This window comes from Salmo salar, chromosome 15 (genome assembly GCF_965601325.2).
Source record: "Salmo salar chromosome 15, fSalSal1, whole genome shotgun sequence".
Lineage (NCBI taxonomy): Eukaryota > Metazoa > Chordata > Actinopteri > Salmoniformes > Salmonidae > Salmo > Salmo salar.
Window position 1 is genome coordinate 71096813 of NC_138305.1, and position 27643 is coordinate 71124455.

The 27643-nt window shown below is 44.3% G+C and overlaps 1 protein-coding gene across 2 annotated transcripts; it reads right to left on the minus strand.

Moving 5' to 3' along the window:
• Nucleotides 1-439: 439 nt before the first annotated feature.
• Nucleotides 440-27516, minus strand: LOC106571955 (kinesin heavy chain-like). Of its 2 annotated transcripts, none has more exons than XM_014145563.3 (29): nt 26898-27516; nt 19286-19373; nt 18944-19017; nt 18553-18657; nt 13959-14007; nt 13790-13845; nt 13553-13640; nt 12193-12317; nt 11802-11906; nt 11168-11316; nt 10510-10658; nt 10004-10188; nt 9314-9382; nt 7353-7559; nt 6956-7102; nt 6572-6760; nt 6010-6127; nt 5849-5910; nt 5624-5754; nt 5377-5478; nt 5195-5255; nt 4928-4999; nt 4706-4810; nt 3395-3611; nt 3070-3235; nt 2876-2958; nt 2692-2719; nt 2447-2532; nt 440-2318 (listed from the first exon to the last, which is right to left on the minus strand). In XM_014145563.3, the coding sequence occupies exons 1-28, from the start codon at nt 27024-27026 to the stop codon at nt 2454-2456; spliced, it is 3138 nt and encodes a 1045-aa protein (XP_014001038.1). In that variant the 5' UTR covers nt 27027-27516; the 3' UTR covers nt 440-2318; nt 2447-2453. The 2 variants fall into 2 exon arrangements, with proteins under 2 accessions (XP_014001038.1, XP_014001039.1); XM_014145564.3 differs by having other exon boundaries at nt 5645-5754; nt 26898-27515.
• Between the last annotated feature and the right edge of the window lie 127 nt (nt 27517-27643).

The window sequence follows — 27643 nt, forward strand, 5'->3', positions numbered from 1 at the left end:
TGGTTTTTGCTCTGACATGCACTGTCAACTGTGGAACCTTATAAAGACAGGTGTGTGCCTTTCCAAATCATGTCCATTCAATTGAATTTACCACAGGTGGACTCAAGTTATAGAAACATCTCAAGGTTGATCAATGGAAACAGGATGCACCTGAGTTCCATTTCAAGTCTCATTGCAAAGGGTCTGAATACTTATGTAAATAAAATATTTATGTTTTTTATGTTTAATACATTTGCAAAAAAAAAAAGTTTCAAAAAAGTGTGTAGATTGATGAGGGAAAAAATGTATTTAATCATTTCAGAATAAGGCTGTAACGTAACAAAATATGGAATACTTTCCTAATGCACTGTACACTCATACTATATGCCCAGCACATATTGTGTAACCAGTAACTATTCGGACAGTCCTCACTCACACAATACATTTCACAACACAATGATTCTTTGGACATGATTGTCTTTAATAACTTATTTCGGTAAGGGTTTATTTCTGCCAAACTACAACACAATGATTCACATTTTAATGAGTATATACAGAAATATGCATGTCGCACGATGAATCACATAACGAGCATATAGGCCTACAGAAATGAATACATACAGTACACATTATGGTTCCCTAACAAAGTCATATTAAGTGGCTAATTTCCTTTCATTAAATCATACTGATATGCAGTTCTACTTACAAGTTGAACAATATTATCACATATGTTAGATATGCTAAAGTCAAGACAGTGACACACTATTGTACTATAGACTGTAGTACAATTTCTCAAACATGTTACATCCAAAAACGACCTCAAACGGGAATCAAAACAATCATCAGGGGCAAGCCTGGTTCGAAATCATTCAGTCTTTCATGTATCCAAGTGGAGGAGGTTATGAGTCTTCAATCACTTAGCAATTTTGTTGTTCAAAAGATAAGACATAGGTGGCCCCACTACACACTGTTATCAATCAGAGATCCTGAGATGCTGTAGGTTCCAGTCATATTGTTGATATTAGTAGGCCAAGATGTGGGTCGAAGGGTCTGTTAGATAGACCTGAAGTCAACACTGTACAGTCAGACTACAGTCAGTCTGCCGACTCTGCAGTGCAATACTTATCAAAAGACCAACACCGCTCCAGCAACCGCTGGTTTTCTCTGTCCCGATTGGCTGATCGGGATTCTGACTGAGAAAACACAGCTAAACACTGGAGAGTAATGTAAAGCTGATATTACTAACATGCCACGATGACTATAAAATGAAATGCTTTCAAACCCATTTCTGGTGGCAGCTCAGTTGGGAGAAGTTTGAAAACACATTCAGATGGTGTTTTGTGGTACACTGAATAACTTTTTTTTTTCTTTATAGAGGTTGAGAAACGTTTGGCATGATTGTGTTGCCTATAACAGAATACAGAGAGAAACGTTTGTCAAAATGCATTTTTGAGGAGCAGGTAGAAGGGCCACTATTTTAAAATATCTGATCAATAACCTCATGCTTTACTTCATGGGGAGGAATCTTTGTATAAACAAACGAGTTCACTGGACAACATAACAGCTCGCTTCACTGCCTACAATCTACGAATATAACAACATATTGGAATCAGTTCTGGAAGTGACGCCAAGTTGTATCAGTAGAACGAGAGGTAGGAAATACACAGACACATCGATGTGTACACACACGACTGCATGTTATGATCATGTGAAATCAGCTGTTGTTATTTATCATTAAGGCTGGGTTAGACTCTAAAGGCCATAGAGCACGGCTGAGTTACACATGCCTCAGTACTGACTGGACAATGACATCATACAGCTAGTACAAAAGCATCATAAACTGTGCATGACATCTGTAGCGCTTTATTCCCAGTTCATAGAAAAATGGAGCAACGCTGTCATGAAACATGCAGATTTAGGTTGGCTAATTGGCTAGCTGGGCAACATGCAGATTTAGGTTGGCTAATTGGCTAGCTGGGCAACATGCAGAGTGAGATCCTTTTGTTCGTAAGCTGAGAAAACGTCTTATAGGAGAGATGCCCCGGGGCATGGTTATGACGACGCTCTAGGTCAGCATTATGATGCCACTGTCGAGTAAAGTGGGGACAGTACATACACAGACACAGTGCTGGTCAATACCCATACAGGAGTATACACTACTATGTGTTCTAATCACAGGAGCGTATGAGTGGGTGGTCACCATTGGGAGCATGGGGCTGAGCTATACAGTAAGACTCGGGCTACAGGGGGGTGTCGGCCACGTACGGGTGCAGGGGGAGGGACGCTAGACGGCTGCATGCATATATATGGGAGAGGTACTGAACACAGTGTTCGGCCATCTGTGGAAAGAAAAGGAAATTGATCGTTAGCAGACATGTTTCAAACAGGGAATAGTAATTCATCCTTCGGGCATGTGTACTGATGACATCATTTGTTGCGAGATAACGCGTGCGTGTGTGTTGTTTACCATGTCATTAACTTGCGGCGGTCTCCTGCTGAATGATGTAGAGTCTGCCTGGGTCGTCCACCTTACTGCCACAGTGCACATCACTCCTCACACACACACACACACACACACACTTCAGTACTGTAGTGTGGGAGAAACAGCCCTGGTAGTAGTACTAATAGAGTAACAAAAGCTAGAAGTAGTAGTAGCAATTAGTCTCATTGTAATGCTCGTACAATATACAGCTGAGGTGCCGATATGCTTACCTGTTGTCATTGACGTCTACGGTGTTTCCTGTTCATGAATATAACAGGGAAGAGTGAACATTGGTGTGGATAAATGTAAAAAAAATTACACTAGCTCTTAGCTAGTGTAACATATAATGTACAGTAAAAAAAATACAACTGGTGATGTGGGTGATTGGTTGAACTGAATGGCTCTGGGACTCACCGTTATCCCTGTCTATGTTGAGCGGGTAGGACTCCAGCATGTCTGCGGGATTGACTGCTCTGTAGCCCAGCGCTGTGGACACTCTGCTCAACACAGACAATAGGACACAGTCACTCCAAAGTCTAACAACACACCGATACAAGTCAACTATTCCAAGCCAAATGAACTTAATAGGAGCGTGAGATGGGACTCACGTGTTGGTCGGGACAGAGCTGATCTGAGAGACAGATGCTGTGGTCTGTTCTGTGATGGAGCTCTGGAACAGGGCATTACTGTAGGTGTTGGCTGGCTCACTGACACGCATGTAGAATGGGTTGGTGGGAGAGCACACCGGCAGCTGCTTCGGTCGCACTGGTTTGGCTGCAGGATGACATTAATGCTGAGGTCAATCAATCAATAACTATTCCGATCATTACTCATTTATTATTCCGTTTATCAATGACTGCCTATGTAGCTCTCCATCCAATAAATAGCGCATAATCACAGTCAGTAGAACTATATTGGGAGTGGGTGCGCTACCGATCTGTGCAGCATGGGGGCGCCTCAGAGCGTTCTTGGTCCTCATGGCTTCTTTGATGCGGTCCACCTCTTGCTGGTAACGACGCCTGTCGATCATGGCGCCCTCCTTGGCGTCCCTCAGTGCCGTCTCCAGGGCCTTAACTCTCTCAGCAGTAGACCGAAGACGTTTTTCCAGCTTTGGAAGCTCACAACGCAGATCTGCATTGTCACGAACCAGCTACAGAGAAATACAAAGAGAGAGAGAGAGGGAAGGGAGGAGAGAGAGAAGAAATACAAGAGTGACACAAGGGAAGAGAGATTTATAGCAGGGAATACTGATTGATCAGGGGTGGATAAGGTAAGAGAGGGCGGGGTGAGACTGGGTGACGCCAGTTTGAGAGAGATGAGGGGAGATTGTATGAACAACAGGGAAGGAGAGGAGACTGCACACTGACCTTGACATAAAACGATGCGTTTTATGACTCATCAAAAGCGACATTTAGCCACACACGCCCGTTTTCTTTCAATGTTATTGTGTCCCCTGAATATCTTGTATCACGGACGTATTTTGAATGGAAATGTTTCTTCTCTCATAACCCATAGCATGAAATCATGTAAACATTCAAAGATAAATATACGGTGTAGCCTTCCCTCTTTTGGTTCATGCCAGACTAAAACCGCTCAGAACCTGTCAGATAACACGCGGTAACGTCTCTGTGAGTATGGCATCACACAAACACACACATACGGCTCGCTCTTTTTCTCTTTCAAACATCTCTCTCTGTTTCAAACATCTCTGATTTACAACAACAACAAAACTGCATGCCAAGAAAGAGTGTTAAGGAAGCATCGAGCCGTGTGTGTCCCTTTAGAAGCCTTATGCATAGTGCCAAAAGCAGAGGGACATTTTAGGTACAAAAAATATACAGAAGAAAAGGGGATGCCAAGCCTGCTGGGAGATGGAAGCAAAGGAGAAGTGAGGTCCTGTACCTGTCGGTGGCACTCCATCATCTGCAGGGTGTGCTCTTTAACACACAACAACAACAACAGAAACACAATACACATACACATCCATGCTCACACACACTAAAAGGCACAAGAACAAGCGGTGAAAAAGGAACAGAAGCGAGACAGAGACAAGAGGAGCCCAGGGCAGAGAGCTGAGTGTGCGAGGGGGAAAGGTGAGAAGGGAAAGGGGCGATGCTAGGCTGCGACGTAGGATCACGGCGAGTGTTCACACTTGGAGCAGGAGAGACGTTCCTGGTGCGACCGGTAAGGTTTCACTTCGTCAAAACAAGTCAAAACGACACAACTATCCTGTGAGGCTCTCACCTGTTTGTGAACCTTTGTAAGCTGGTCCAGGTTATTCTCAAGAAAGGAAATCTTCTGTTTCTGGGTGCAAGACCCCCCACTGTCATCAGGCTCCATTTCGGAACTCTGGAAGAAAGAAAATAATTGGAACAGAGAGAAATAAATAGACGAGAGATGGGGGTTTAGTGGCCTGCGTAGTGATTAATAGGGGGCATCTTCTGTCTTTCGCCATCTCTCGCTCACTTTTTTAACCCGCGACGTGAGGTCTTGAACGAACAGCTTTCGCAGGTTGTGGAGGGTCTGGAGCTCCCGGGCCTGAAAAACAGAGATGGAGAAGAGTAGTCAACGGAAGGAAAAAAAGAGGGAGAAAGTGGAGAAAAGAGAGGTAGAGAGCACAGAGAGAAGAACGAGGCAGATGGGGCGAGAAAAGAGACGTATAAGGGGCGATGGAGGGAGAGAAAGAGGAAGAGAGGAGGGTTCTGAGAGCGAGACAGAGAGAGGGCCACTCACGACGGTGTCCTCCAGCCCTTTGAGGTCCTGCTTGGTCTGCTCATGGCGTTCATGCAGGAATCTGACAGGAAGAGAAAACCCATCGTCATCAGCAACATCCAAATCAGAATACATTTCTTAACTTTGTGACTTCACGTTGTGTCAGTGTGTGTGTGTGTGTGGTTGTCTGTGTTCAGACTTACGACAGTTCCTCCAGCCGCTCGCTCTTGCTGCTGTCCACGCTCTTCAGACGGTCAAAGTCGGCAAGCACCTGAGCCAACTCAATCTGCAGCTTCTGATTATGACTGAGGGAGAGAGAGAGAGGATCATGTTTAATAAGAGAGAGCGAGAGAGAGAGAGAGAGAGAGACAAAAAATGTAATGCTTTTTAAAGTGAAGTGAATATTGAATTTTTTTATCTCATCAACGGCACTTAAACTGAGAGGGTTACAGTAGTCTTGATGACACTGACTCAGTGAGGTCATCGATGATCCTCTGCTTCTCGTTGATCTCATCCCGCAGACGGGCCATCTGCCTTTGTTGGAGGCCACGGTGAGACTCCCCCTGCTGCCGAGGAACCTTCTGAACCACCATAAGGAAAAAGAACATGGTCAGATTCATTCCATTTTGCTCATTAACAGGTGACATAATTAGCATGATTGGAATCGATGTTTACCTTGACGTTACCCTCCTCGGTCTCACCCTTCTCTCCATCCTTCTCCTCGAGCAGAGAGTTATCTGTAACACACAGAGAGAGAGATCTGTAAGATCTGGTTTCCCACCCGGGGCCTGTAGCCTGGCTGATGTGAGGGTGGATGGTGTGTGGAGGTGCGTTACCCGGGTCCTGCAGCTTGGCCAGCTCCTCGCTGAGGGAGTCGTGGCTCTCCTCCAGCATCCTCTTCTTCTGCTCAACACTCTGCATGTACTCCGTCAGAGAGCGGATCTTCGTTTCATGCTGCGAACAGCCCACACACAGTCCACTGAGCGCACAAACACATTCCCGTCTACACGGCTTCTAAAATGTCGACACATTTTGTCAACGACATGACGGACGAATGTGTTCATTGTGTGCGGTGGTAAAGTGCGTCTGTGTATAGATCAGAGGAGGCTGGTGGGAGGAGCTGTAGGAGGACGGGCTCATTGTAATGGCTGGGATGGAATAAATGGAACGGAGGCAAATGTGTGGGTTCCATATGTTTGACGTGTTTGATACCGTTCCATTGATTCCATTTCAGCCATTACAATGAGCCCGTCCTCCTACAGCTCCTCCCACCAGCCTCCTCTGGTATACATGGTATCAACATACCATATGTATTTATATACATATGCTGTGTATAGTATAGTCATTCTAGCTGGTTGTGATGTCTGCATTTGCGTACACCGAGGTGCCCAGGCTGACCTGTGAGATGAGGAGCTGGCAGGAGGAGAGCTCGCGGCCCGTCTCCTCCATCTTGCGATGACACTCCAGCTGCAGGTTCTCCAGCTGGCGACAGCGCTTCACCATGGACTTGACCTCCGACTTGATCTTGCTGATGTAGAGACGGGCCACCGTGAACTCCTCCTCGATCGCCCCGCTGATCTCCACCGGCTACAGCAGAGAGAGAGAGATTAGAGAAGGATGGGAGAGAGAGAGAAAGGCTCACAGGGAGGGAGAGAGATGGAGGGATGAGGGGAAGGGGGATGAAGCGCATACTGTATATAAAACCTCTCTCTCTCTGCCCATCTATCTAACTATTCTATCTCAGTGGTTCCAGAGGGGCAGTAGGAGATGGAAGTAACTCACCAGCTTGATCTCCCCGTTGCCCACGATGGTGCTGAACTCACTTAGGTCCCTCATCAGGCCGTTGAGGACGTCAGCGATGCGTTTCCTCTGCTGACCACTCACTTCCTGCATGTGGGATAGCTCCGCCTCCAGCTCCATCAGATTGGCCTGCACAGCAGACAGGAGAGTGGGACGAGATGATTGAACGAGGGCAGAAAAACAAAAATGATAGGCTACAGATTTACTTGTGCAAAAATCGAATCAAAACGATGCCGCCACATTGGCAAAGCGCTGGTAATCTCAAGCACAGCAATGAATCCATAAAGCCCACATAGACTTCATACAACACTTCATAGAAAAGCATTGTAGACTTTATGTCCGTTCTACGCCTTGTATTTATATGCCCTGCTGAACCCACCATCTTCTGGGCCAACTGGTCGGCCAGCAGCTGGTTCTGCAGGCCTTTCTCCTCCACCTCCAGGCTCTTCTGGTCATAGTTGATGGCCAGCTCCTCCAGGGCCTGCAGCACCTCCTTCACCTCTGTCTTGGCACAGTTGCTCTCCACCTGCAGGCGGCCCAGCTCCGCCTGCACCTTGTCCCCATCCCCACGGGATGACGCCAGCAGCTAGAAGACACAGAGAGAGAGAGAGAGAGACGATCACGTGAACACAAGGTTCACAAACATGATCATATGTAGGAACACAGTACACATACTCGGACAACACACAATATTTGTAATATTCATATTTTACACAGTACAACCAGACACAAGACACACACAGATGGCCTAGATTTAGAATTGGCATTTGAGTCATCCCCTGTTGTTGCTATGACAACGGTTCACAATTGAAAGAGATCTGCTGCCTAACTGAAAGGGTAGGAAATGGCTTATAGCTACAGCCAAATGTATCAGATTATTAACTATATTTAGGGTAGATATATAGAGGATTCCAGGTTATTTGTTTGCTTGGTTATAATTTTACAACATCTTCTGTATAGGCCTACTGTACATCCCCATAAGATGTCACCTCTACCAATAAAGATAATTAAAGGGCTCTACTTGCATATAACCCAAGTTGTAGCATGGACAGTTCCATTGAGGGCTTCCACCATTTTAAAGTAGTCAACAGGGTGGGGATTCCTATGGGTTGGGAGAGATCAGCCAATGATCAGAGCATTGTCTTCATCTTGAAATTGGGTGCTATGGTCTGTAAATGGCTTTAAGCTTTATCACTGCCATCTGGGGGGTCACAATAAATGAATGACACACAAGAGCTGGTTCAGGATTCTAGCACTGCAGGTGGCAGTACATCACCAATATTAGCTGTACACATTTTTCAAACACAAAAGAAGAAAATGTCCTACTTTAAAATGGAGATAGCCTCAATGGGTTTTGACTAGATATTATACAGCTACGGTCAGAAGTGAGTTTTTCGTAGCAGGTTAGGAGAACTTATGCAGCAGGCTAGCAGAATTAGGTTAAGGTTAGGAAAAGGGTTAGAGTTAGGGTTAGCCTCGTCGAGAACCAGTCTTCCCTAATCAGAAAGCCTGGTGAAGCCTGGTGAGATCATTGGCTCAAAGGGGTGGAAAACCCAGTGTAAAACAGTGACGCTTCGCAACACTTCAAGCCAATCAAACGCCTTGCTTGGGCGGAGCTCCAAAGGTGCTCAGCAGATTAGTACCGTAGGAGCGACGGCGCGTGAGGACGGCCAGGAAATCGCAGATGAAAAACCTCATCATTTTTGTGGCGAACCCTACGACTCTAACAGCAAACAAATGTAACCTTTTGAGAGGTTAATCGTCATTACTGCAACCGGACAACACACTGGAGGTCGGAAAACAGTGACTAACATAACACTCAGCAACCCTTCTACGGGCATGTGTGGGGAGGGTAAATGTAACATCCAATAGAAATGCAACCGTTGGAAGCCGGCGGACCATTGTAGCCGTTTCGGCTAATTAACAATTCTCGAGACCTCAAGGAGGTGTGACGACAAGGCTTTCGAGGTATGGCTACACTTAGCGAAAATCCCCACATTTTTGCTGAACGTGCAACTTTTGACGTCACTTTGACATAAGCTGTATGCCATCTACCCATGACTGCCTAAATGGCGCTGCCCGTGCTATAATGGCAGATATACAAAGGTGAGACCTCTTTCCTGGGGGTCTGTATGCCTCTACCACTACTCCCACTAGTGCCCATAACACAAAAAGCACTATATACTACGATAGTATTATACCAGCACTTATAGATTCAGGATCATCAAGATTTGTATCACAATAAAAAGCAAACATATTTGTTATTAAGACCTTTGCATGAACAAGAGATGCCTGGGACAGAGATACATACAGAGAGGGGAACCGAGTGAGTGTCCTCACCTCATCCTGATCCAGCATCTGCTCCTTTAGTTTCTCAACCAACTGGCACTGCAGGTTGATCTCATCATCCTGTGGAGACACACACACTATGGTCACTTGGTCTGCTAGTGGAAATATGGACGCCTTCCTAATATTGAGTTGTACCCCCTTTCGCCCTCAGAACAGCCTCCATTTTTTTCAGAGCATGGACTCTACAAGGTGTCGAAAGCATTCCACAGGGATGCTGGCCCATGTTGATTCCAATGCAGAGTTGTGTCTAGTTGGCTGGATGTCCTTTGGGTGGTGGACCATTCTTGAATCAAACGGGAAACTGTTGAGCGTGAAAAACTCAGCAGCGTTGCAGTTCTTGACACAACCGGTGCGCCTGGCACCTACTACCGTACCCCGTTCAAAGGCACTTCAATCTCTTGTCTTGCCCATTCACCCTCTGAATGGCGCACATACACAATCCATGTCTCAATTGTCTCAAGCCTGAAAAATCCTTCTTTAAACTGTCTTCTCCCCTTCATCTACACTGATGGAAGTAGATTTAACAAGTGACATCAATAAGGGATCATGGCTTTCACCTGGATTCACCTGGTCAGTCAATGTCATGGAAAGAGCATGATGTTTTGTACACTCAGTGTATGTAATACCCTTCAATGTGTGTGTGTATGGTGTGGTGTACGGTGTGTTTCAACAGGCCCTGACCTTGTCGTCCAGCTGCTTGTAGAGCTTGCGGATCTCCTCCTCGTACTTCTGACGCTCCTCCTCGGAGATGCGCACCACGATGGAGGAAGTGTCGTTGTCCAGGATCATCACGGGGCTCCGCTCCTCCACCGACTCCAGACGCACCACGTCAGCAGTGGTCCTCTCCGTCTCAGGAACATTCTCCCCTGGAGGAGCAAGAGGAGTGGAGAGGAGGTGATGTGTCAGCGGTCTACGTCAGCTCTTAAGAGAATTGACTTCCTATTCATCGGTCTAGCTTTTTCCAGGAAATGAAATGTCCGTGTGCCTTGCTCCCAACCTCAAGCAGAGTTCAAGGCATATCAAGAATATGCATGGCAAGCATGTTCTTTTTAAAGTATGTTAAGAGTATAAATTCAATCAACATTTAGGAAAAGAAAACTGTCATTAACAATAAAGCAAAGTAATAAATTAGGAATCCTCAACCATGATAAATGCTCTCCAGTTCTGTGTTTTACAGTACATCTCACCGTTCCTCCAGCGGTTGAGCTCAGCCTCCAGCCTCTGAACCGTTTCCTTCATGGTTTTGTTCTTCTCCTTCTCCTTCTCGTACTTCCTCTTCCACTGATCAGCCGTCAGCTCCAGATTGACGGAGGCCGTGTTCCTGATGGTCTTAGCACTGGAGGGCAGGGGGAACGTTAATGACATTCATGACGTGCTGAAGCGGTGGCTTCGACGGCTTCTATTCATCGCACCAGTAATATCGGCATATTCAACAGCTTATACTCATCATACCAGTAATATCTGCATATTCAACAACTTCTATTCATCATACCAGTAATATCTGCATATTCAACAGCTTCTATTCATCGCACCAGTAATATCTGCATATTCAACAGCTTCTATTCATCGCACCAGTAATATCTGCATATTCAACAGCTTCTATTCATCGCACCAGTAATATCTGCATATTCAACAGCTTATACTCATCATGCCAGTAATATCAGCATATTCATATTGGAACAAGTGAATATGAATACGGGTTAAGGAAATATTGCATGCAAAATCATTTGACTACGGACATATTGGTACATTGGCCCTTTCTGTGCAGAATTGACAGCTGGCACTGCTCACATGGTACATTGTCAATGCAGGGAGAAGACAAGATGGGGGCAAAGTGTTTGTTACCGTTGTCCAAACATCAGGGTGGACTTGGTCTCAGCGTCGTTGAAGCTGGACGGAGAGCAGCAGATGAACATGGTGGTCCTACAGTTACCACCCAGAGAGTCCTGCAGGATACGGGTCATCTTGCTGTCACGGTACGGCACGTGGGTTTTCTACCAAACAAAACAGAGGAAGAAGGGATGAAGTGAGTAAGTGCACTCTTTCGAAGAAAAAAAAGGGTTCCAAATTGGTTCTTCGGCTGTCCCCATAGGAGAACCCTTTTTTTGTTCCAGGTCTCCCAGATCACCCTCTGTGGAAAGGGTTCTACATGGAACCCAAAAGGGTTCTGTCTGGAACCAAAAGGGATCTACCTTGAACCAAACAGGGTTCTTCAAAGGGTTCTCCTATGGGGGACAGCCGAAGAACCCTTTTAGGTTCCAGATAGCACCTTTTTTCAGTTGATGGCAGAGTAAGGCCAGGAGAAGGTTGGCATTGATAGGTGTGTGTGTGGTGAGTTGGCATTGACCAGGCTTCAGATGGGTTATGGCATGGATGGCATGGAGATGATTGTACAGTGAGTTGGTATTGATGGATGTGTGTAGGGGCTGGATCGACATTAGGGTGACAGGTGTGTAAGGCTTCACTGTCCTGGACCCACCGTCCCTTCAGCCAGTGCAGAGATTACGTTGCCCAGGGCTGACAGAGACTTGTTGATGTTTTTGGCCTCATCAAGAACGGCACCCGCAGCGCCCGTTTTGCTGACCTGAGACAGGTGCAGAGAGAGAGACAGGTGCAGAGAGAGAGACAGGTGCAGAGAGAGAGACAGGTGCAGAGAGAGAGAGAGAGAGAGAGAGAGAACAAAAAAGCGAGAGAGAGAGACTAAATTACTGACTGTGACTCAATGACCTTTGGAAAGGTCAAAAACCCCAGTGTCACTGTGCTTATAATGTCAGCTCTGTCACAATGGCATATGCAGAGTAGACTGACCCATAGTGTCACTCCCTCAGCCCAGCTAGATAAACCAGTCAGACAAGGAAATGAAGTCTTACCTTCTCACTACCAGCCAAGTCCACCAGGTAGAGTTTCCCACACAACTTCTGCTCCGTCTCCACGTGCTCCTGCTTGATGTTGATCAGGAAGATGCTGTGACTGCGAGAGCTGTGCTCATTCATGTCTACGAGGAGACAGAACAACATGGAGACGAATGAGCATCTTCATGTCAATATGCACAACGTCTAATCTAGTGTTTACAGGGATGGTTTACATGTGGATTGTTTAATGAATGCTTTTTCCGGACGCATAAGGTGAATTTCACTGATATAATGCCCCTGTAGCTCAGTTGGTAGAGCATGGTGCTTGCAACGCCAGGGTTGTGGGTTTGATTCCCACGGGGGACCAGTATTTAAAAATGTTTTTAATAAAATGTATGCACTCTACTGTAAGTCGCTCTGGATAAGAGCGTCTGCTAAATGACTAAAATGTAAATGTAAAATAGAAGATTCAAATGATCGGTATGTACCCTACCGAACCTTTTTCAGGACAGAACTCATGCCTGAATCCTTCTCCTGATGTCACGCTTGTCGTTGGAAATTGAGGACCAAAACGCAGCAGGTATGTGTATGCTCATCTTGTTTATTAACTTCCAAAACACAAACGTACAAAAATAACAAAAAAAACACAAACGATTGACAAACTGACAGTCTGGTAAGGCACTAGGCTAAACACAGAACAATCACCCACAAAATACAAGACAAACACACCCAACTAATATAGGACTTCCAATCAAAGGAAACACCAAACAGCTGCCTTCAATTGGAAGTCCAACCCCAATTAACTCAACATAGAACCAGACACACTAGACTAAACATAGAAAGACCTAAACATAAACCAAAACCCGGAAATACTAAATCAAACACCCTTTTAACAAACACACCACCCCGAACCACATAAAACTAATACCCTCTGCCACGTCCTGACCAAACTACAATACTAATTAACCCTTATACTGGCCAGGACGTGACACCTGATGTGACCTACAGTCCCCAGAATAAGGGCTCATGTTACTTATGTGTTCCTATCTTATTGCACCAGACCTGGGCCGGGCCCGTTACTGTGTTATCACTATTTTACAGTGAGAGTATTACACCAGCCAGCAGACACCCAGTTGGACCATTGTAATTGTGAACGTCCTTCAAATAGAGATGCTGCTTGTAAGCAGCATACATGTGAGAGGAAGTCCTGTTATATAAGCCATATAACAAGCCACATGACCCAACTGTCATGAGACACTTGACTAACCGTGCAACTCTCCTGCTAGCTGAAAGACAGGGCACTGGATTCACTGCTGAAAAGGAGAGCGGTGGGAATGAAATGGAACGGACTAATGGAGAGAACATTCTGAAGACTTACTGGTCACGGCAACATGGCGGTTGTTCTTCCCCTCGTCAATGACATCCATGACCTCATCAGGGCTGGACACAAAGCGCTCGGTGCAGCCCTACATCACGGGGGGGGGGGGGGGGGGGGGGGGCGATGATAAAGGGTTAATAATGAATATGCATACTCTTTTTTTCTTGGTAAACGTTAGGCACCGTTAGAAACAGATGTAGGTGTAGTTAGTGACGAGTGGGCCTCGTCAGAACCCACCTTCACATATGGGATCTTGTTCTTGTCCTCATGAACAGCCAGGTTAGTCTTGGTCACTAAAAGATACACGAACAACCTTTAGGACAGACCATTTTTGGAAGAAGATTTGGCTTTGTAATGGCATTAGATGTGGTAAATAAAGAGAATAAAGAAAGAACTATGCACAAACCATCCAGCAGATCCCGAATTTTGTCCATATAGACTTCAAAATATGAAACCTAAGCATAGGAAAGGGAAAAGAGAAGATAACCTCAATCAAGTCATACATACTGTGGCTCCATGTAAGAGCACCAAGTCATTGCGGTTGTCATGACGTTGGCCTCTTTGAGTACAGGGAGGACAGTTGACCCCCTCCCCCCTTGCACCATCCCCCAACCTACCTTCCCCCACCCAGTCCCTGTGTGAAGGGGTGGTAAAATTCCAGAGAAGAATCTCTGGCCACATGGCCCATAGAGAGACACAGGAAATTCTTCCAACTCACAGAATTGGGGAACCGAACGGCATTTATGTTCTGGAGAAGGTATGGAAGATTGGTGAAGAATCCAGCTATGAACTGGTCCGCTTGGTACAATTTTGTGATACTCAGAAGAGACAATATAGCCATATTTCCATAAAACTTTTTATATAATAGCCTCAGCAATGGGACTTGCATCCAAATGGTTGTATAGAATGTATTAATAAGGATAAAGCTATTTGTAATACATTGAGATGCTATGTACTGATGTTAATGTGATAGAATTGTATTTCCGTACCAAGCTTAACTCAGTCATCGGCACGCCCCCAGGGACACAGACAGGACCAGGCGTCATGTGACAAGCTGTTCTATGTTCACTATAAAACCCCACCCTGATTTACTTTCTAATAGACCAGGCCTCCACTCCATTGCGAGTTGGCCAATAGGTTTGACCATCCAAGTACTCTACTGAAAATGAACTATGCCACGTGGTTAACTTTTAGACTATTGATACCGACAGAATAAGAACAAGTCTTTGATATTAATTAATAGTCTGCAGCTAGAAATTATATCATTGTACGCGAAGACCGACGAAACATCTATTCTATGACGACATTAATGAATGTCGCTTTGAAAGATCCATTCTAACCGAGAGAGAGAGAGAGCGAGACAGAGAGAACGCGGACAAAACTCTCCAACAGAACGACACTCCAACAAGGATCCCGACGACACACTGAGCATAAATATATATTGATTGCAATTGTTCCCGAATGAGTGAGCGTTCATGTGCAAAGGATTAGCATATCAATTGTTAATATTAATGAACTCTGTGTACCTCCTCAGCTGAACTTTTATGACCCATTGTTGAACAAGACACCAGCCATGCCTGTTAGCCCACTAGGGCACATTACTCTACCAATTCTTTGTGACAATAATTACTGTTTGTATACTTTCTGTGAATTACTTAGTTTAGTAAATAAATGATTTTAAGACAATTGATGTATGGATGACTCTTAGTAAAGACTGGGTTCGTGCAGATACAACAATTTACGACGTTTGGAATTAGACTGGACGCGAGGTAAAATACACCATTTAAACCAGAAGATAATCGGCCTATACTATAATAGAATATAATATATAATGTTATAATATAGGAAAGTTATATTAGGAAAATTATAACTTTGTAATCTGAATATTTTCCTTGGTGCCCCGATCTCCTAGTTACTTATAGTTAAACGATTAATCAGTTTAATCGCGTGATAATAATTACAGGGAGTTAATTGATAAACATGTCTTCAGTTTAATGGTACCCCAAAGACACGACACGGTATACAAATGGATGATTACTCATACACTCTTAGAAAAAAAAAGGTACTATCTAGGACCTAAAAGGGTTCTTCGGCTGTCCCCATAGGAGAACCCTTTTGAAGAATCCTTTTTGGTTCCCGGTTAGAACCTTTTTGGTTCCAGGTAGAACCTTTTGGCGTTCCATGTAGAACCCACTATGGAAAGGGTTCTACATGGAATCCAAAAGGGTTCTACCTAGGGCTGTGGCGGTCATGACATTTTGTCAGCCAGTTATTGTACTGCAAAAGACTGCTGGTGTCATGGTAACTGGCCGTTAATAAACATAAACAGGTTTAGCATCTCCAGGTCTAAAGAAACATTAGGATATGAAGAGAATGTATTTCAGATGAACAGAATATGAGTTGGCCTACTGTATGTTATCCAGCTGTACGCCGTGCCATAGGCTGTAGGCTTGTTCCTTTAGCAGACAAGATATGCTTCTAAGTCCCGTGTCGTTATTTGACATTATATGATTTTATAGTAAGAAGAATATAATTGAGCTTAGCTGAATAAAATAGAAATGTTATTTTTCCCAGTCCGTAGCGAATGTGAATATGAAGTGGCTGTGTTGAGCGTAAAAATGATCATTTGAAACAGGTCCTATAAGTTTCAAATTATTTGGCAACTTTAGTTGTGAATGATGCAAACCTTAGAATGTTTTAGAAATCAAAACATATATGGGGGGCATGATGCGACTATAGGCCATTGATTTGAGAAAGCTTGCGCTCTGTTCCTTGCCTCAGGCTGCGCAAGCTGTTCTCTCATCAAGTGATACTATTTTCACCCATCTGTCTAGTCTCAATTTAATTTCGTCTTTACTAATATGTAAAATTTGTTTCGATTTTGAATGGCCCGTTATCAAATGGGCCGGGGAAAAAGACGTAATCTGTATGCACTCTAATAGCAAATGGAGCCCACATTCGTGCAGGTTCGTTTTTGACTCATGCCGGGTAAGCTACTCCGGTTATTTCACTTCAGCATGACAGGTTATATTCCTCCCAAACTCTGTATGCCATGGGCTCTCCAACCCTGTTCCTGCAGCTACCCTGTGCTTAATTTGGGAAACTAAGTGAAATCTGTCCTGGAAAATGGATAGTAAAATGTTTTCACAACTAAACATATTTCATTAAACTGTTGACAGCTCCTCTCTCTGCATGCTTGAGAAAGTAATGAAGGAGAGAGGGGAGGAGATGGAAACGCACGGTGATGAGATATTCTATAGCTAACGGTAGCCTAATGTGTAGCCTATTACTACGCTATTCAAAATACTCCCCCACTTAACATACTGCTTGACTAGTTGGACCCAAGCTTGCTATACAACATTAAAACCTATTCAGTCTGTCTACAAACAGGCTCTCAAAGTGCTCGATAGAAAGCCCAATAGCCATCATCACTGTTACATCCTCAGAAAGCATGAGCTCCTGAGTTGGGAAAATCTTGTGCAATACACCGACGCATGTCTTGTATTCAAGATCCTAAATGGCCTAGCTCCCCCTCCACTCAGTATTTTTGTAAAACAGAAAACCCAAACATATGGCAGCAGATCCACAAGGTCTGCCATGAGAGGTGACTGTATAGTTCCCTTAAGGAAAAGCACCTTTAGTAAATCTGCTTTCTCTGTGAGAGCTTCCCATGTCTGGAATACACTGCCATCAGACACACATAACTGCACCACATATCACACTTTCACAAAATGCATGAAGACATGGCTAAAGGTCAATCAGACTTGTGAACATAATCCCTAGCTGTGTATTGCCACTTTCCATGTTGTCTGTTGTCTGTAGCTTGTGAGGTGTGGAAACACTTTGTTGTTTTTATGGATTTTGTCTTGTTGCTTTTTGTTCTATGTTGCTCTGTCTGTATGCTACATCTTGCTTGTCCTATGTTGCTCTGTCTGTATGCTATGTCTTGCTTGTCCTATGTTACTCTGCGTGTGCTCACTGTTCAATGATTGTCTATATTGTAATTGTTTTTAATAACCTGCCCAGGGACTGCGGTTGAAAATTAGCCGGCTGGCTAAAACCGGCACTTTTACTGAAACGTTGATTAATGTGCACTGTCCCTGTAAAAATAAAATAAACTCAAACTAAACTCAAAATCAAATACAAATTCACTATAATTGTAGGAGTCTGTAAGCCGCACTGCACAATCAATGAACCAACAGCATCGCCTAGGCCAATAGCCTACGTTCTCTCCTAGACTAGATAGAAAGTTTGGAGTAAGGCATCATGTAACCAGTCCATCTAGTATGCATAATAATACAGTCCACACTCAAAGGCGATTACCAGAATTTGTTACATTTTGGAGTATAGGCTAGACCAAATCAGTTTTGACTTAAATCTTAAATCAGTTTTTGTGTATGTTTTTCTGCCATTCATAATATCTGGTAGGCTATGTACTGTATAACAGCACAATCCTTTTTTTTCCAAGCTTGGGCTCGTATGCATAAGCTCTAATATTGTGTATGGGTGTTTTGAATGAATCAAAGTGCGGTCCATTTCGTTGTTAGTCTTTGAAACAACGTCCACAACGACCATGTTGCCGCACTTCTTTCTTCAAATTGATTAATCACAGTGGAGTGATTTTTAAAAGCACATACTGCTTTGATGATAATTGTTTAAGGAGATTTTCAAATGCATTTGCATTGATGTCAGAGTGGTTAGAGGAAACAACAGAACCCTGAGTACCAGGCCATTAGCGACCTGATGATTGTTAGCGAGTTTGGGTAGTACCAATGTCCAGAGTGCATGAAAGATTACCGTGACCATAGTCACATGGAATCTTACTGGTGTGGTAGTAATATGGTCACCACAACAGCTGTAGTTCTAACTGCAACCAAAAGGGTGCTCCTATGGGAACAGCCAAAGAAGCCTTTTGGAACCCTTTTTTCTAAAAGTGTAAGGGATTAAAAAAAAAACGAACCATCCTATATATGGATGAGGAGATGGAGATGAATCCAAACCTTGATGTGGAACTCCAGGTTCTCGTCCATGCCAAAGATATGGTTGAAGATGTCTTCCGCAATCCTGGGGATGATGCCCATCTGATTGGGGTCATGCAGCTTCCCCTATAAAGACATACTGTACAGTCAGTCTCAGGAGTTTGAGATGTTAATACCTGTTATATATTGTATGAATATTAAAATCCTCATATCATCACTAGCAGTATTTTTCCAATACCATGTATTAGATGGGGTGCAAATGCCCCCAAAGCAACATCCGGGGTATTACATTTAGATTGAAACCAAACGGGAGCCACATTTATGCTGATTTATAGAGTTATTTCATAATGGGAGATCATCAATTTTTCAGAAGTATTTCAAAATACTGTATTATGCATATCATTTCAAGTACCTCCATGGTGTGAGTCTTGCCGGAGGCGGTCTGTCCATATGCGAAAATAGTGCCATTGTATCCACCCAGAACATCTAGATAATTTGAGGAAATGACAGAAATGATAAAATGTCTTCAGGCCTTCAAGTTTGAAAATAAGAAAGACACCAATAACCTTTAACATGAACACAGTTATGGGAAACAAAGGCAGCAAGCAGGCTACTAACGTGTGACTTCGCCGACTGATTTAATCACTTGATGAGTCAGAACTTCATATTGACTTCTCTTTTGTCTCTCTAATACACCTCCACGGACTGTGTGTGGATGTTCATTCTGCCATTGTTGGCAGTATTTTTTCCTTACCCTTGACAATCTGTTTAGCACAGGTATTGTAGACCTGCTCCTGAGTGGTGTTGGTGGGGAAAACCCGGTCGAACACGTATGACCGTCCCTGGGAGACACAAAGACATTAGGTCAGTTTTGTAAACCAAATACTGTGGCTATTATTTACAATACACAGACCAAGATAAACCATGAAACACATACTGGAGTGGAAAATAATGAGGGACATTTTCTTGTCTCCAATTGTCTTTCCAACTAGCATTGCCATTTCATTTATATATCCCAAACAAACAAACCATGGAAATGCAATCAAGTTTGTTCTTAGTTCCTTGTTTATGGATAGTGATAGATGATTTATGTATGTCAATCACTGAATAAATTAATGGGACAGACGAAAAAATATGCTCAGAGACAATAAGGACAAAAACCAAAACTGTAGCAAAATAATCCTGTGACCTAGGATATAGAGTGTAGGTAATACTGTTTAATCCATCCAGTGCTTACACAGTCACTATGCATGATCACTGACGATGATGAGACAGCCTATAGGGAGGAGGTCAGAGACCTGGCAGTGTGGTGTCATGACAACAACCTCTCCCTCAAAGTCAGCAAGACAAAGGAGCAGATCGTGGACAACAGGAAACGGAGGGCCGAGCACGCCCCCTTCCACATCAACAGCCTGTAGTTGTCATGGTTGTCGTAGGGTAAAGACCAAGACGCAGCGGGAAAATGTACACTCATCTTCTTTTATTTGGTGAAGAAGGAAAACCCAAAACAAACACGTATACGAAAACACAACGACGAATAACAGGCCGGTAAGGCACAAAGCTATACACAGCACAATCTCCCACAAACTAACAGGTGAAAATAGGCGACCTAAGTATGACTCTCAATCAGCAACAACGATGTACAGCTGTTCCTGATTGAGAGCCACACCAGGCCAACACAGAAATACAACACTAGACCAGCCCCCTAGAAATACAATACAAGAACATACCCAACAACCCGGAACACCTAAATCAAACACCCCATCTTACATAAATACATATCTAATATACCCCGAACCACTTAAATCAAATACCCTTTCTACATAGATACACCACTAAACCCAGAAATACTCTACACAAAATAACCCTCTATATAAACACATAACCAAAAACATGTACAACAAATACCACCTGTGCTAACACCCCCCTCCCCAAACCTCCTACAGTGGAGGTGGCTTAGGCTCAGGCCTTAATCCCCTACCGGACCAAACCACCCCCACTGCATACCTCTGCCTGAGGCCAGTCACTGAAGACCCTGGACTGGGCTCTGGGAGCTCTGGACTGTAGGGCGACTCTAGGAGCTCTGGACTGTAGACCGACTCTAGGAGCTCTGGACTGTAGGCAGACTCACTCGGTTCCGGACTGTAGGCAGACTCACTCGGTTCCGGACTGTAGGCAGACTCACTCGGTTCCGGACTGTAGGCAGACTCACTCGGTTCCGGACTGTAGGCAGACTCACTCGGTTCCGGACTGAAGGCAGACTCACTCGGTTCCGGACTGTAGGCAGACTCACTCGGTTCCGGACTGTAGGCCGTCTCACTCGGTGCCGGACTGTAGGCCGTCGCACTCGGTGCCGGACTGTAGGCCGTCGCACTCGGTGCCGGACTGTAGGCCGTCTCACTCGGTTCCGGACAGTAGGCCGTCTCACTCGGTTCCGGACAGTAGGCCGTTTCACTCTGTTCCGGACTAGACACTGTTACCGGATACTCTGAACGAGGTACTGTTGCCGGACACTCTGGACGAGGTACTGTTGCTGGACACTCTGGACGAGGTACTGTTGCCGGACACTCTGGACGAGGTACTGTTGCCGGACACTCTGGACGAGGTACTGTTGCCGGACACTCTGGACTGGGACTGGGCTGACGCACTGGAAGCCTAATGCGTGGGGCTGGTAGTGGAGGTACCAGACTGGGGACACGCACCTCAGGGCTAGTGCGGGGAGCAGGAACAGGACGAGTTGGACTGGGCTGACGCACTGGAAGCCTGGTGCGTGGTGCTGGTTCAGGAGACACCAGACTACACACCTCAGGGTCAGCACGAGAAGCAGGAACTGGATACACCGGGACAGGGGTAAGCACTGGAGGTCTGGAGCGCACCTCTTCCACAACCCGTCCTGGCTGGATGGAAATAGCAGCCCTGCACAAGCGGAGTGCTGGTACAGGGCGAACTGGGCTGTGCAGAGGCCTGATGGTTGCCGTGCGTCGAGCAGGCGTAGGGTAGCCTGGGACTAGGAGGCGCACTGGTGGCCAGATGCGTTGTGCAGGCATCCTCCTTCCAGGCTGGATGCCTACTCTAGCACGGCACTTGCGAGGGGCTGGGATTGCTCGCACCGGACTGTGCGTGCGCATAGGCGAGATCGTGCGCACTTCCGCATACTCCGGCGCTCTCCCCTCCAGTTGCTTCCCATAATAAGCACGGGGAGTTGGCTTGCGGCTCAATCCTGGCCTCGCCAAACTACCCGTGTGCCCACCCCAAAAAAATTATTGGAGGTGCCTCTCGTGCTTCCCCTTCGGCGCGTACAAGGCTTCATACCAGCGCCGCTCCGCCCTGGCTGCCTCTATCTCCTCAGGTGGGCGACAATATTCCCCAGCCTGGTGCCATGGTCCAGCCTTGTCCAGAATTTCCTCCCATGTCCATGATTCTACTGGGCACTGTTGCTGCTCCCTTCTCCGCTGCTTGGTTCGTGTTTAACCCTCTATATAAACACATAACTAAAAACATGTACAATAAATACCCTCTGCCACGTCCTGACCAAACTACAATAACAAATAGGCCCTTTACTGGTCAGGACGTGACAGTAGTGGAGGAGGGCAAGAGCTTCAAGTTCCTCGATGTCCACATCACTAAGGATCTATCATGTGCCAAACGCACCAATACAGTCGTGAAGAGGGCACGACAACGCCTCTGCCCCCTCAGAAGGCTGAAAAAATTTGGCATGGGCCCTCAGATCCTCAAAAAGTTATACAGCTGCACCATTGAGAACATCTTCACTGGCTGCATCACTGCTTGATATGGCAACTGCTTGGCAACCAGTATATCACTGGGGCCGAGCTCCCTGCCATTCAGGACCTCTATACCAGGCGGTGTCAGAGGAAGGCCCTAAAAGTTGTCAAAGACTCCAGCCAACTAAGACTGTTCTCTCTGCTACCACACGGCAAGCGGTAGCAGAACCAACAGGACCCTGAACATCTTCCACCACCAAGCCATAGGATTGCTAAATAGTTAGCTATATAGTTAACCAAATAGCTACCCAGACAATCTGCACTGACCCTTTTTGCACAAACTACATATTTAACCAAACAGCTACCCAGACTATATGCATTGACCCTTTTTGACAAACTACATATTAACTCATCACATACACTGCTGCTACTCTTTACTATCTGACACTTTATTCCTAGTTATATGTACAGTGCCTTCAGAAAGTATTCAGACCCCTTTATTTTTTCAGACATTTTGTTACGTTACAGCCTTATTCTAAACTGGATTTAAAAATAAAAAAAATCCCCAGAAATCTACACACGATACTCCACAATGACAACGCAAAAACAGTTTATCAAATTTATCAAAAATAAAATACAGAAATACCTTATTTACATAAGTATTCAGACTATTTGCTATGATATTCGAAATTGAACTCAGGTGCATCCTGTTACCATTGATCCATTGAGTCAATTGGACAATTGGACATGATTTGGAAAGGCACACACCTGTCTATATAAGGTCCCACAGTTAACAGTGCATGTCAAAGCAAAAACCAAGCCATGAGGTCGAAGAAATTGTCCATAGAGCTCCGAGACAGAATTGTGTCGAGGAACAGATCTGGGGAAGAGTAGCAAAAAATGTCTGCAGCATTGAAGGTCCCCAAGAACCCAGTGGACTCCATCATTCCTAAATGGAACAAGTTTGGAACCACCAAGAGCTGGCCGCAATCGAGGGAGAAGGGCCTTACTCAGGGAGGTGACCAAGAACCCGATGGTCACTCTGACAGAGCTCCAGAATTCCTCTGTGGAGATGGGAGAACCTTCCAGAAGGACAACCATCTCTGCAGCACTCCACCAATCAGGCCTTTATGGTAGAGTGACCAGACGGAAGCCACTCCTCAGTAAAAGGCACATGACAGCCCTCTTGGAGTTTGCCCAAAGGCACCTAAATGACTCCCAGACCATGACAAACAAGATTCTCTGGTCTGATAAAACCAAGTGTCACATATGGAGGAAACCTGGCACCATCCCTACGGTGAAACATGGTGGTGGCAGCATCATGCGGCAGGGATCGAGGGAAAGATGAACAGAGCAAAGTACAGAGAGATCCTTGATGAAAACCTGTTCCAGAGCGTTCAGGACCTCAGACTGGGGCGAAGGTTCACCATCAAACCGGACAACGACCCTAAGCACACAGCCAAGACAACGCAAGAGTTGCTTCGGGACAAGTCTCTGAATGTCCTTGAGTGGCCCAGCCAGAGCACGGACTTGAACCCGATCAAACATCTCTGGAGAGACCTGAAAATAGCTGTGCAGCGACGCTCCCCATCCAACCTGACAGAGCTTGAGAGGATCTGGAGAGAAGAATGGGAGAAACTCCCCAAATACAGGTGTCCCAAGCTTGTAGCATCATACCCATGAAGACGAGGCTGTAATCGCTGCCAAAGATGCTTCAACAAAGTACTGAGTAAAGGGTCTGAAAACATATGTAAATGTAATATTTCTTTTTTTTTTTTTTTTAAATGTGCAAACATTTCTAAAAAACATTTTTTGCTTTGTCATTATGAGGAATTGTGTGTAGATCTATGAGAGAAAAAAAACTATGTAATCCATTTTAGAATAAGCATGTAATGTATCAAAATGTGGAAAAGGTCAAGGGATCTGAATACTTTCCGAATGCACTCTACATACCGTGCCTTCAGAAAGTATTTGTACCCCTTGACTTATTCCACATTTTGTTGTGTTACAACTTGAATTAGAAATGGATTAAATAGATTTTTTCTCTCATCAATCCACACACAATATCCTATAATTACAACGTTAAAACGTGTTTTTAGAAATGTTTGCATATTTATTGAAAAGTAAATACAGACATATCTCTGAGTCAATACTTTGTTAGATGCACCTTTGGCAGTCTTTCTGGGTAAGTCTCTAGGAGCTTTCCACACCTGGATTGTACAATATTTGCCCATTACTATTTTTTTTTTATTATTCAAGCTCTGTCAAATTGGTTGTTGATCATTGCTAGACAACCATGTTCAAGTCTTGCCTAGATTTTCAAATAGTTTTAAGTCAAAACTGTAACCCGGACACTCAGAAAGATTCACTGTCTTCTTGGTAAACAACTCCAGTGTAGATTTGGTCTTGTGTTTTAGGTTATTATCCTGCTGAAAGGTGAATTAATCTCCCAGTGTCTGGTGGAAAGCAGACTGAACCAGGTTTTCCTCTAGGATTTTGCCTGAGCTTAGATGCATCCTGTTTCTTTTTTATCCTGAAAAATGTCCCAGTCCTTAACAATTACAAGCATACCTATAACATAATGCAGCCACCACTATGCTTGAAAATATGGAGTGTTGTACTTAGTAATGTGTTGTATTGGATTTGCCCCAAACATAACACTTTGTAATCAGGACAAAAAGTGAATTGCTTGCTCCATTTTTTTTTGCAGTATTACTTTAGTGCCTTGTTGCAAACAGGATGCATGTTTTGGAATATTTGTATTCTGTACAAGCTTCCTTCTTTTCACTCTGTCATTTAGGTTAGTATTGTGGAGTAACTACAATGTTGTTGACCCATCCTCAGTTTTCTCCTATGACAGCCATTAAACTCTGCAACTGTTTGGCCTCATAGTGAAATCCCTGAGCGGTTTCCTTCCTTTCCTGTGACTGAGTTAGGAAGGACGCATGTATCTTTGTAGAGGCTGGGTGTATTGAGACACCATCTAAAGTGTAATTAATAACTTCACCATGTTCAAAGGGATTTTCAATGTCTGTTTTTTTTATTGTTACCCATCTACCAACATGTGCCCTTCTTTGCGAGGTATTGGAAAACCTCCCTGGTCTTTGTGGTTGAATCTGTGTTTGAAATTCTCTGCTCGACTGAGGGACCTTCCAGATAATTGTATATGTGGGGTACAGAGATGAGGTAGTCATTCAAAAATCAGGTTAAACACTCTTATTGCACACAGAGTGAGACAATTCAACTTAATATGAGACTTGCTAAGCTAATCTTCACTCCTGAATTTATTTAGGCTTGCCATAACAAAGGGGTTAATTTTTTATTAATTTGTAAAAATAAAAATAAATTAAAACCTAATTCCACTTTGACATTATAGGTTATTGTGTGTAGGTCATTGACCAAAAAAATCGACATTTAATCCATTTTAAATTCAGGCTGTAACACACCAAAATGTGGAAAAAGTCAAGGCGTGTGGATACTTTCTGAAGGCACTGTATCTACTTCATTAACCTCGTACCCCTGCACATCGACTCGGTACAGGCACCCCTTGTATGTAGCCACGTTATCGTTGCTCATTGTGTATCTATTACTACGTTTTACTTTTCTGAAGCAGATGACACGTGGCCAAGAGCTTGACATGGCTGGTCTTGAAATGGGGAAATCATTCAGAATGCATTGTAATAGTTAAAGGATGATCGTTCACATGTCCATTGCTCAATAGGCCAACATTGAATATCACTCCCTTTAGAAAAACATAACAAAGGTAGCCTGAAGCTGACCCATTCACATCACTAGCAATGCAGATGCATCATCGCGAACAAAAATCATTGTCCAGAGTGTCAGTCTGGCACAGAGGTAGAGTGAGTCAGTTCTAAACAGGAGAATGATTATTGATCCTCTCCTCCATATGCAGTTAGAGAACAGATTCTTGGCCCGCTGTAAAGAATTATGACTGAAGAGAAGGTCAGCCAAAGGTGTGTCCCTTAACGTCCTCAGTTAAACTCTAAATAAATCCACTCTCTCATTCCACTCTGTCCTGGCCCTGATGAACCCGACGGACTAGTAGGCCTGTCTGAGGAGGGGATGATTAAACTATGTGATACTGTGGCGTACAATATGTATGTGGCATTTATTACATAGGCCTAATACAATCCCTGCCTATACATTTAAAGTACCATTTCCATGACATATACGAACCAAATCATTACAATGAGAATAGCAACAGCACATTGTTGCTAAAATAACATTCGAGGAATATCAGCTATTGGCAGGCTATGTAGACTATCCATATAGGCGGAGGCCTGTAATAAATAATAAATAAATATCTTGAGCCCATTTCCATTGAAAGGGGTTCATTTCTGTTATCAATAACCTAAGCAAGTACAAGGTTAATGTACATTGGTAGGTTATAGGATATGAGGCCTGATATGTAGCCGCAGTAAATAAAACGTGTAGGCCTATACACTGGAGGGGAAATCAGAGCCTACTGCACTGAATGCTCAACTGATGCCTACGCACTTTACAGAAATTATTACAGTCAAGTAGCCTCATTTTTAATCACAAATTATTGCTATTGGCAGTCCAATCGAAAAGACAAAAAGTTAATAATTTATTAATGAGCACATCAGAAACAAAGTACCTTACCCCAACGCTGACACTGTCATCTCCCAGAAATGTAGGAATAAATTGATCCCCACGCAGAATCTCCGATTGATTCAGAGGGCGAAAGCGACACAACACCTTAATATTACATTCGGAGGTTGCATCCGCCATTGCGCAAATTCAATTGACGGGGTTGGAATAAACTAGTCGGGAATCACAATTTGCAGGCCCAGTCGACTGTAAAATAAGTAATGACAGATCTGCTTGGATACTAAAAGATACGTCCTTAATTCTTATGTCTCCAAGGCTGAAAAATATTGCAGCCCAGAGGTAAAGCTTGACAGTTAACTACGGATGAATGACAATTTAGAGACCAAAAATGATGCTTCGAGCATGTCGCAGCAAAAATTGCCTATGCATAGAAACTCTAGTTAAAATCGCAGTGGGTTACATCATTGAAAGAATATATTATAACGTCGAATTCATCCTCTGGCCAAATCTTTAAAGATGGACGTAGTCTCGGATGTTTTTCTTAGATGTTGTCGTTGTTTAGATGATGGCACCACTCGGTCGGGCCGGTTGAAGGTGAGGCAGACTGAGGTAAGCCAGTGGATCGCCTGTTTTGCGCTGGGTTCACTGTGTAGAGCGTAGGGAGTGGTCTGTCGCTTCCCTGATGGTACCCGCCTCAGCATCCACATCATCCAGACACCGGATGTAGCCTATCAGCATCATCAGCATCACCACCTTCTTTGCATAGGCCTATAACGTCTTATGGATGAAAGGTTGAA